The sequence below is a fragment of the Labeo rohita genome, chromosome 1, assembly GCF_022985175.1.
Source record: "Labeo rohita strain BAU-BD-2019 chromosome 1, IGBB_LRoh.1.0, whole genome shotgun sequence".
In the NCBI taxonomy this organism is placed as follows: Eukaryota; Metazoa; Chordata; class Actinopteri; order Cypriniformes; family Cyprinidae; genus Labeo; species Labeo rohita.
The window spans coordinates 17248861-17261208 of NC_066869.1; the positions used below are offsets into that span (position 1 = coordinate 17248861).

At 34.6% G+C, this 12348-nt stretch overlaps 1 protein-coding gene across 1 annotated transcript in view; it reads right to left on the minus strand.

Moving 5' to 3' along the window:
- Nucleotides 1-200: 200 nt before the first annotated feature.
- The window catches only part of slkb (STE20-like kinase b), a 28374-nt gene continuing 16226 nt past the window's right edge, over nt 201-12348 (minus strand). Inside the window, exons 10-18 of the mRNA XM_051109006.1 lie at nt 11865-11995; nt 10766-10889; nt 9658-9837; nt 7139-7268; nt 5142-5266; nt 4863-5060; nt 2539-2664; nt 2344-2457; nt 201-1627 (exon numbers count right to left, since the gene is read on the minus strand). Coding sequence (XP_050964963.1) covers nt 1481-1627; nt 2344-2457; nt 2539-2664; nt 4863-5060; nt 5142-5266; nt 7139-7268; nt 9658-9837; nt 10766-10889; nt 11865-11995 — 1275 coding nt within the window. The 3' untranslated portion in view covers nt 201-1480. The remainder of the gene's footprint in view (nt 1628-2343; nt 2458-2538; nt 2665-4862; nt 5061-5141; nt 5267-7138; nt 7269-9657; nt 9838-10765; nt 10890-11864; nt 11996-12348) is intronic.

Genomic DNA, 12348 nt, shown 5'->3' on the forward strand with positions numbered 1-12348 from the left:
TGGTTCTAATGCATGACTATAGAATGGGATTTAACATATAATCTAGGGATATTCTATAAACTGTGTATTTTGTTATTTGCATTGTTAAAATACTTTGTTTAGACTCAAAAGTGGCTTGACTTAAATGGAGAATAAAGATTGTTTTTTTTTTAAGCTTTAGACCTACAGTAATGTTCATAAACAGACACAGACGACTGAACTATTCACCACAAATGTTTTAATTACAGTAGCATCCTATAATCACAATGATTTGCTCTTTGACACAAACACAGTACATACAACTGTTATGCTGCTAACTTTACCTCGTCAGTTGAAAATGCTTTAAAAAAAAAAAAAAAAAAAGTCTTTGAAAATGCAAACAGGCATAAAACCTGCAGGAATTCATGTATCAGAAGGTGCACAGCACTCTCCATACAGGCAAATCTGCTGTAAAACATGCAGGTTATCATGACAAGAACTTTTTTTTCACAGATTTTAAATGTTGTTTTGTTCAGTTTTTACAGACTACGGCACAAATGTAAATGCAGTAAACACATTTCGAACTGTATGTTGTAAGCTGAGATGAAACTAAATCTATTACTGAACTATGTGCTACAGTATACAAGAATAAAAGAATACCTGACTGATTAAAGTATGTCTAGTGCAGGACACATTATCCTCTATACAATTTTACCAAAAAGTACACAAACGTATTGTAGAGATGTCTGGGTGAAACTATTCTTTTTGTGAGGAGATTGAGCTCTCTTGTTTTAAAGTTCACAAATAAATCTAAAAGTTGAGATGATTTATTTAGGCTACATGTTCACATTGCATAGCAGTGCAAGCGCAAATGCACTTTAAACCACAGTGATGTCAGGATATTTGCATACAGTGTGGCTGCTACTATAAGTCCTATAGATCCATTTTATGATATGCTCAAAAAAAAGTGATATAACAGACAGTCATATTTATATCCTGTAACTCATGCAGGAAATAACCAAGAAATTATGTCTCTACTGAAAAATTATTTGCCTCTGGTTCATTAGAATAAGCAAGAAATTAAGAATATTAAAAAAAAAAAAAAAAAGATTATGATTGATATTTAAATCATTCATGTGGTTCTCATAACTAGTGACATCAAACATTGACTCTTTAGTGCAAGCAAATTAGCCTGAAGCTGAACAGTCATCCCATGTATGCAGATATAATCCTAAAAATACCACAGTAAACCACATCAAGACTGAGACTTTGAGAAAAAAGGTAAAAATCAATAATAATAAAAAAAACAATTTAGTGGCATATAGAATCACATTATGCAGAAATGTTCAGGGAAACCACACTGAAAATCTACTTTTAAAGCTTAAATTAAAAAACAAAAGCAAAACATTTCTCTGTAGCTTACTGGAGCAATGAAATCCCTCTTTCGTGGAGGGAACAAGGCAGCAGAGGTTCAGTCACAATGCGATTTAGCATCTCTGTGCTTTTAGTGTGAATGTGCGTGTTAAAACCCGGTGGAGTGGACAGGTGGGACGGCGTAGAACTTCGAGATCCGGCTCTGGGTGGAGGGGTTAAGGCATGCAGACTCCCCGCTCATTTTGAAGAACATTTCCTGTTCTTGTAGCTTACGGGCAAACTCGTCCTCAAGGGCCTGCATGCAGAAGTTTCATGTTCTTAGTAAATGCACCAACTGACCATATGCACGGATGACTTCCTTGTTTTAGACAAGCCAGCTCAGTCATTTCCGGTCAACTGTACTGTGCCGTAATAGGAGTGTCCTTCGCTCGTTTTCTCTACATAATCCATTCACAATTAGAAGAAAAGTTTTGTTTAACGTCTAAAAGCGTCCAAACGTCCGTGTATACAGTTTCAAGAATGACAAATGTGAGTGTAAAAAATGACGTGAGTAAATCCACTAAATAAGCCGATATCAAAAATAGAACTGTGCATTAAATGATTCAGACTAAATTCAGAGTAAGAAAACTACAGCAGTAACAAGTTTGTGTTGGTTGAATGTAGGCTATTTAATAGCTTTTACAGTTAAGTTTTACAGTTTTACCTATATATAGCACATATAAAATGAGCTACACTGGAAATTTATGAGCTGGCTTATCATTACGCGGAAGTGCATATGGTAAATTAAACCTTCGTAACATGATTGAAATGTGAACATTAAAGGTGCACTCAGTAATGTTTTGTTTTGACTTATACTGACACCTGTTGGTAGATGAAGCAGTACACAAATGCTTTTCATAGCTGGACATTACAGATCCATTCTTGTAATAGTCTGTTTACTAAGATTTATAAAAAATACAATCATTCAGAACTACGACTGAGAATCAGTACTAGTGTAAATAACAGTGGTACCTTCTTGCGGGGTCTGAGTTTCTCTCTCCAGTCCTTGAGCTCTGCATTGTGCTCCTCATCCAGCTCCTTCAGCTTCTGAGTCTCATGCTCAATCAACAGATGGCACTTCTCATTCTGAAACACACAGAAGACATTATTACTTTTGTTTTTAAAATGCTGTACTGTTCCTCTCCTATGGTTTGCTTGAGTGTGTACCTGTAGCTGCTGTAGTTCTCTGGCGTTGACTTCACACTGCGTCTGCAGGTCTCTCATTTGATTATCATGTTTCTGCTGTTGAAGGACACGCTCACTCTTTTGTCTCTTCTCCTCCTGTGCTGCAAACTGTTCAATGGCCACACAAACATACAATATTTACTATACAAGTACAAATATATTGCCTGTGAGAAGAAAATAAGTCACATTTTAGTTTAGGAACCAATTCTCACTATTAACTAACTTTTTTTTTTTTAATGTACTAATTAGCAGCCAATACGCTAGTAATATACATGATATATTATATCAGGCAACTAGTTAATGCTGAGAATTGGTCCCTAAACTAAAGTGTTACCAAAATAATCTGTGCAATAATTTTAAATACAGTGCCTTGTGAAAGTATTCATACCCCTTCATTTTTTCTTTTCATGTTTTATGTTGCAGCCTTATGTTAAGCTGCTATGAATAGTTTTTGTCCCCCCACATCAATCTACACTTCATACACCATAATGACAAAGCAAAAAACAGGTTTGTAACAACTTTGCAAATTTATTAGAAATAAAAAACGGAAATGGCTGTAAAGGTGCTTCAACTAAGTAACACGTTAAGGGTATGAATACTTATGCAATGTACTTATTTTAGTGTTTTAATTTATGTTGCAGCCTTATGTTAAACTGCTTTAATTAGCTTTTTTCCCACATGAATCTACACTCCATACACCAGAATGACAAAGCAAAAAACAGGTTTGTAATAACTTTGCAAATTTATTAAAAATAAATACTGAAATGGCTGTAAAGGTGCTTCAACTAAGTACCTTGTTAAGGGTATGAATACTTATGCAATGTACTTATTTCAGTTTTTTAATTTTGATAAATTTGCAAAGTTGTCACAAATCTGTTTTTTGCTTTGTCAATATGGTGTATGGAGTGTAGACTGATGTGGAAAAATTATTTAAAGCAGTTATAAGGCTGCAACATAAAACGTGAACAAAAATGAATACTTTCGCAAGGCACTGTATATAGGGATGCACAATATGCAACATGTTATTGGCCAATTTTAGAGATCTCCAATATTTTCTGATAACTAATATGTCACAGATATTGTGCCAATATTACAGATTTTAATTAATCAGTATCCGTTGATTGTATATATATCAGCCAATGTCAGTATTAACTAACTGCTTATTAAAAAAAAAAAAAAAAAAAGAAGGGGTATGATTACTTTTGCAAGACACTGTATATAGGGATGCACAATATGTAATCTGTTATTGGCCAATTTTAGAGATCTCTAATATTATCTGATAACCAATATGGCACAGATATTGTGCCAATATATATATATATATATATATATATATATATACACACACACACACACACACATACACTACCGTTCAAAAGTTTGGGGTCAGTACATTTTTACATTTTTTTTGTAAAGAAATTAATACTTTTATTCACCAAGGATGTATTAAGTTAATAATTAAAAGTTTCCTAAAAGTTAATAATAAATAATTTACATTGTTATAAAATATTTATATTTTGAATAAACACTGTACTTTTTAAACTTGTTATTCATGAAAGAATCCTGAAAAAAAAAAAAAAAAAAAAAAATTACAGGTTCCAAAAAATATTTGGCAGCACAACTGTTGATATTATCCAACATTGATCATTCTAATAATAAATCCGGATATTAGAATGATTTCTGAAGGATCATGTGACACTTAAGACTGGAGTAACAGCTGATAAAAATTCAGCTTTTCATCACAGGAATAAATTCTATTTTAAAGTATGTTAAAATAAAAAACATTATTTTATATTGTAAAAACATTTTGCAATATTAATGTTTTTTTTTTTTGTATATTTTTAATCAAATAAATGCAGCCTTGATGAGCATAAGAGACTACTTTAAAGACTATTACAAGTCTTACTGACCCCAAACTTTTGAACGGTAGTGTGTGTGTATATATATATATATATATTATTTTAGCTAAGGCTTGAATTTAAAAAATGTCCTAATGATGGTTTAGTTTTTTACAAACACGCTGTTTTTCATTTCACAAGACGTTAATTGATGGACTGCAGTTTAGTAAATTACTTATTTATTTTACTTATTTATTACTTATTTTATCAGCTGTTTGTGCTCTCATTCTGACGCCACCCATTCACTACAGAGGATCCACTGGTGAGCATGTGTTTAAGTTTCTCTAAATAGTTTCCGATGAAGAAACAAGCTCATCTAAATCTTGTATGGCCTGTACATTTTTAACTAATTTCATTTTTGGATGATCTGTTTTAACCCTTTAGTCTGAACCCGATATGACCTCTGACCTGTTTGACCCTATCACGTTCCAGTTCCGAGTTCAGAATGACCCCTGTGGTCGAGATGCGCAGACTCTTTTTGAATATTGCCATGCGGGTCTTAGCTTCACTGCGTTGGATCTTAGGCAGTCTGGTTCTCTCCTGTGTCTGTTTGTTCTTCATCTCCTCTATCAGACGCTGGTTATACCTCTGCATCTGCTCCATTTCCTGTATAGAAACACACTCAGACTTAGAAAGCACAACAAAAGCAGTTAGAAGAGCACATACAAGACTGATCTGGGAAGTAACCTTCTCATGTCTTTTGAGCAGCTGGTGTCGTTGCATGAAGTACTGGTCTTTCAACTGCTGTTTGAGCATCTGGTGTTTTTCCTGTAGGTGGCGCTCCTCCAGCTCCCACATAGCAGCTTCTCGGGCTGTAACAATCAAGAAGAACTGCGGTAAATGAACTGGACATTGTTTTCAATTGCATGACTAATATTAAAATTCTCTTATTGTCTAAAAAACTCATTTAAATTCTACAAATGTAGGCATCAAAACAACCTACAATACGAAAAATGGATACTCCTTTTGAACAGTAGTTTATATTTTCTCTCTAATACCCAGGGCAAAATATTTCAATAAACATGAAAGGGTCTGGAGATGCCCAAAATACATCAAAGTCAAGAAAAAACTGGTTTAGCCAATATTTGCATAGACAGGTGTGTGCAAACCTGAACAAACAAATGTTATCATTGCCATTTTGTTTCTTTATACCAACTTTCTTTTTCTCTCTATATATCACCTTCTGAACATCAGACAACACAGCAGGGTTTGGGCGTCTGAGATACAGTTGAGGTCAAAAGTTTACATACACCTTGCAGAATCTGCAAAATGTTAATTGTTTTAACAAAATAAGAGGGATCATACAAAAAACATGTTATTTTTTATTTAGTACTGACCTGAATAAGATAAATAAGATAGATAGATGTCACATAAAAGACGGTTACACGTAGACCACAAGAGAAAATAATAGCTGAATTTATAAAAAATGATCTTGTTCAAAAGTTTACACACACTTAAAACAGCTGTGTTTTTTTGTTTAGTTGTTCATGAATCCCTTGTTTGTCCTGAACAGCTAAGCTGTCTGCTGTTCTTCAGAAAAATGCTTCAGGTCCCACAAATTCTTTTGCATTTTTGAACCCTTTCCAATAATGACTGTAGGATTTTGCAATCCATCTTTTCATACACTGAGGACAACTGAGGGACTCACATGCAAATATTACAGAAGCTTCAAACACTCACTGAAGCTCCAGAAGGAAACACGATGCATTAAGAGCCAGGGTGAAAACTTTTGAACCAAATAAGGATGTGTAATTTTTTCTTATTTTGCCTAAATATTGTATTCTTTTTCATTTAGTACTGCCCTTCAGACGCTACAGAAGACACTTACATGTTTCCCAGAACACAATACAAGTTAGATTTACCCTGATCTTTAAGTTCAAAAAGTATTCAACCCCCGGCTCTTAATGCATCATGTTTCCTTCTGAAGCATCAGTGAGCGTTTGAACCTTCTGTAATAGTTGCATATGAGTCCCTCCGTTGTCCTCGGTGTGAAAAGATGGATCTCAAAATTATACAGTTATTGTTGAAAAGGGTTCAAATACACACAAATGCTGAAAATCCAAAAGAATTTGTGGGACTTAAAAGGTTTTTTTGAAGAATAGTGAGCAGTTTAACTGTTCTGGACAAACAAGGAACTCATGAACAACTATCACTAAACAAACAAACAAAAAAAAAAAACAGCTGTGGATCATTCAGGTAACAACATAGTACTAAGAATCAAGCATATGTAAACTTTTGGACTGGGTTGTTTTTATAAATTAAACAATTATTTTCTCTTGTGGACTATATGTAAACATCTTTTATGTGAGATATCTTATTCAGGTCAGTATTAAATAAAAAAAAAATAACATACATTTTGTATGATCCCTCTTATTTTGGCAAAATAATGAACATTTTGCAGATTCTGCAAGGTGTATGTAAACTTTTGACCTCAACAGTATCAAGTAGGAATTACATTCGACATTGCAGTAGTAGCCTGAGGATGCCATATGGAGCAGATTTAACAGCAGGATCAGACCAGACCAGACTAAACCAGATTGCTAAAGGCCACATGACAAGCATTAGCGAACAAACAGTTGACTAAAGCCCTGTCTGAATAGTCTGAACTGCTAACACTGCAAAAGCTGTAAACGATGAGAGTGAGACATTTAAGGCTAATATTGAGCGACAATGTCCAGACTGACCTCTCAGGAGCTGCTGCTTGTTGTTGAGACAATCTCTCTCGATAGTGGCCAACTCATGTTTGTGCTGCTGAATGATCTTCTTCAGAGCGGTGTCCAGATCCTGCTGCTGCTTCTGAAGAAACTCCTGCTCCTACAAACACACACACAAAGCATTAACAACTAGCATTAAAATAGTATATAGAGCACTAGCCTACAAGAGACTAAAAGAGGCTTGATCTTAACTGCTAATCACTATTCTGTCCTCTAAACAACTCTATATTTAAATTCAACGTGAACAGAGCTACTCGATCGTGACGTCTATTTGTTGGCCAACCGGAGGCTAATTCTCCAAGGGAATTTGTAAAGGGTTTTTAGAATAGCAACTTTTTTTTTAATCTGTGGTGAAGATTACTTTAATGACAGTGCTGTCGAAAAGACGAAATTGCTTTAAGCATCTACATAAGTTAATATTGTACAGACTTCTGCAGTTGAGACCAAACACTGACAGTAAAGTGATAAGAAAAAGGAAAGCAGAGTTTGTGTTTCACAGTGCACAGTCAACAGACACACTGCTTATGTCCTGCAGGGCGGCTCTGGAGAGACTGTGTCATCACATGAGGTACTTCCTGTCAGTCGCAGTCAGTTAAAACACATAACGGATTCATACTTAAACCGTATGAACAAAACACACACATCTGCAATCTTCTGAGTTTAAAGGATTAATTCACTTTCAGAATAAAAATTTCCTGATAATTTACTCACCCCCATGTCATCCAAAATTACTTTTTTGTTTACTTCAGTCAAAAAGAAATCAAGGTCTTTGAGGAAAACATTCCAGGATTTTCCTCTATACAGAGGACTTCAATGGGAGCCCAAATTGTCCAAATTGCAGTTTTAATACAGCTTCAAAGGGTTCTACACGATCCCAGCCAAAGAATAAGGGTCTTATCTAGCGAAACGATCAGTCATTTTCTAAAAAAAAAAAAAAAAAAAAAAAAAAGTATATACTTTAACTTTTTTAGTCTTGGACTAGCTCAGCTTCAGTGGACCCAGTGTTTACAAAGCGAACGTGCAAAGAAAGTCAAACGCCTTTTACAAGGCAAAACAATGATGTTGGACAATTTTGACGTTGGAGGAGAAAATGGGATGGAGTTTTTCGCCCTACCCTACCTTTTTGAACCGGAGTACACAGACGAAGAACTAACCACACATGACCTGCATTTAGTCTTGGATGCAGAGCTAGTGCAAGATGAGCATTTGTGGTTAAAAAGTATATAAATGTTTTTTTTGTTTTTTTTTTTTTAGAAAATGCTCTATCGTTTTACTAGACAAGACCCTTATTCTTTGGCTGGGATCGTGTAGAGCCATTTAAAGCTGCACTGAAAGTGCAAGTTGGACCTTCAGGGTTTCTACAGATATAAACAAGTGAAATTTAAGACTTTTTAATACCATCTTATATGGTATGGGGTATGTTAGTGAACTATATCATATTAAAATAAACTATACATTTTTAATTTTTACCTTAGTGTGTTTCTTCTGAGTTTCTTTATGTGTGCCGTTATGCTCATTTGTTTTGAAGTCTCTCATAAAGAGACAGGCAGCGCGATTTTGATACCAGAAATACACTATCCATTACCAGTCACTGTTTATGTTGAATGTATTAAAATAAGAAGAATCATTCTTGAGTTTCGATGCATCGCTGGTTATTTTTGTCACTTAAGTTTTAATCTAATCAAAAAAAAACAAAAAAACACAATGATTGTAAACAATCATTAGGTCCATCAGACTGAAGATATTTTAGCTCAAATATTTAAGACCCATCGAATCTGTATTTAAGACATTTTAAAACTTTTTAAGGACCCACGGACACCCTGACCTTCAACCTGTTGATCCCCACTGAAGTCCACTATATGGAGAAAAATCCTGGAATGTTTTCCTCAATAACCTTCATTTCTTTTCAACTGAAGAAAGACATGAACATCTTGGATGACAGAGAGGTGAGTAAATTATCAGAATTTTTATTCTAAGGTGCACCAATCCTTTAAACAATTGCCTTCATTGTGCTCGTGTAACATGCGCCATATAATCAGAGGTGTCACGCACTTTTAATTCACTATAAAATATTAATCTGAGTGTCGTGCAAACCAACGAACAACACAGGATGCAAGAAATTAAAAAAAAAAAAAAAATAGATCTGAAAGAATACATTCATTATACAAACTAAAATTGGTCAAAGTGTGCCTCATATAGAAAAACCAAGTAGTGAAAAACAACCTCAGGAATTTTTTTGGATGTTACCTCCTCACAAGGAATTTGTATTAGATCCTCCCTAATATGTTTCAGGATGTTCACATGTTTGGGTGAGAGTTCCTGCACTCCCCAAAAAATGTCAGAGGGAAGATAAAGAAAATTTGGGTGGATTTTACAGAGTGAATCTCAGGCGGGAATCTCAGGTTATATCAGAAGTCTGGCAAATGAGCTCATAAGCTTATTATGCATCTACTGGAAAGTGTGTAAAAACACCCTAAACTCTTCCATACCTCTTTCTTGCGGTTCTTGAGCGTGCTCTGAAACTTGGAAAGCTCTTTGTCCTGTTCAGCTTTGATGCGTTTGGCCTCATCTCGGAGGCGCTCGGTGTGTTCCTGCTCTAGACGCTCAATGGTCTGTTTCTGCTGCCGTTCCATATTCTCCACCTCTGTATCATACTGACGCTTCTTACTCTAGTAAGTCGAGAAAAGACGGATATTATAAAGCAGATCTATGGAGATATGTCATGTAGAAACAGATATGAACAACAAATCTTTGCCATTGTTGATGGCATTATGTAAAACAGGAGGGGAATAAAGTACACATACATACATACAATTAACAGGTAAAATGACACTTGACCAGGTTAACTGGCACAATTCCAGGTAGCTTAAAATACTGACCTCCCATTAATAGTCGAACTCTGATTATGTACCCTAAAAATAGTGAAGCTGTTGAGCATGTAATATAATATAGTGTAGCTCTCAACAGTGTTTCTGGGTTTGGTGTCATCACTAGTGTCAGGAATAAATGTTTACACACTTAACTAAGGCTATTAATGTAACAAATAACTGTAAATAATCACATCAACAGTTGACAGCAATTTGTATCATAAAGGGATAGTTCAGCCAAAAATGAAAATTCTGTCATTACTTTCTCACCTTTATGTTGTTCCAAAACTCTAAGACCTTCATTCATCTTCAGAACACAAATTATGATATTTGTGAATCCAAGAGCTTTCTGGCCCTGCATAGACAGCAATGCAACTACCAAGTTTAAGACCCAGAAAGGTAGTAAGGACACCGTTAAAATAGTCCATCTGGTTCAACCGTAATGTTATGAAGCTACAAGAATACTTTTTGTGCGCCAATACAACAAAAATAACGACTTTATTCTATTTTAATGATGTTCTTACTACCTTTCTGGGCCTTGAACGTGTCAGTTGCATTGCTGTCTATGCAGGGTCAGAAAGCTCTTGAATTTCATCAAAACATCTTAATTTGTGTTCTGAAGATGAACGAAGGTCTTACGGGTTTGGAACGACATAAGGGTGAGTGATTAACGACAGAATTTTCATACTTGGGTGCACTATCCCTTTAATGCCTTTTTGTTCTTGCTCACCGTGACTTCCTGTTCGAAGCGTCTGTAGATCTGCTCTTTCTGCTGCTGAAGTTTGTTGCTGAGCTGCTGTTGGGCTCGCTGCTCCTCTTTCTGCAGAAGTCTCAACTCCCTCAGCTCCTGACGCCTGAAACACACAAATTTTACACTAATTTTACACTCATCCAACAACAAAAATGTTCTTTATTTGCATCTATCATTTCATAATGAAAAACAGAACATTTCCATTCCATAAGTTCTTTTAGTGGAATATGATTCTTTAGATTTTTTAAATGTTCTTCACACTAAGAATAAAAAGGTTCTATTAAAAGCTGAAGCATTTTTTTGGGAAAAAGTTATTTTTTGGAATCTTTATTTTTAAGAATGCACCATATTTAAATTACTTTTATCCACCTTATTTTTCAATGCGGGAGTAAGGTGTTTTCTGGTAATGTGTGAGACTTCCGGTTTATAAGCGGCCGTAGGGAAATAACGAGAAAAATAACAAAGTGCAGTAAATGGTAAAACGGTTTGCGCTACAAACCAGTGTGTTCATAATTAAGATAATACATTAAAATAATATTTTAAGACAAACCAGATGCAATATCAAGCAGCAAACAAGCTGTTTTGTACAGCTAAAATTAGCTGGCCGTGGATGAAACCAGACACATTAAATTAACATTAAATTAAAACTGCTTAAGTATGAAAACTGCTAAGTTTTTTGGAAACAGCACTATCCAGTCTAACAGGATGCTCAACCAGACAGGAACAGGAAGTATCACTCATCTTGTTTTCCCTTTAGCACATCTGGTGTTGGAATATGAGGCCTTTATCTGTAAACCACACTAATAAACACTGCAGGGGAAACTTTTTGTTGCTTTGTAGTTTAAAAACACCCCCTCACTTATGAAAGATGATGATGATGAAGACTTAAGCCCACTATCAGTCTGTGTGCATTTACCAAAACAGGAGATGCTGTTACAAGAACCAGCCATGGCAGAAGCTTTTGCTATAAAATTTCTACCATAACATGAAACAGGCATTACCAATGAATGCAAATATGATGCAAACATGAAGCTAAAATGCAAATCATCTCAGAGCAGTTAAACAGCTGATGGCTCACCGGAGGAATCTCATCTCCTCGCTTTTGGTGTCATTGTCTGTGATGATCTTAGACGTGGTTACGCTCACTTCCACACCATCCACGATGAACTTGCGAGTCTTTTTCAGAGTTTTTTTCTGCCTCTTGTTGTCCTAGAACACATTAAATATTATTTATTTGAAAATACTGAATAAAAAAATAATAACAACAACAACAACAACAAAACAATTCTACATTTTTTAGCCTTTATGATATATAACAAAAAAAAATTCATATTATAAGTAAATTTAAATTGATTGAAAAATATTTAGTTTCTATTAAATTTTTTTTTTTCTTAAAAATATTTTAAATTGAATTCTAAAATAAAGTACAGTATTTATTTAATCAAAATGTTATAATTAATTTTATTATAATTTGTATTTATTTCTTTGTTTTCATTTTCAATTTATTTTAATCATTTTTTGGATAATTCATTTCTTTCATTATTTTTATATTAATTATTTTA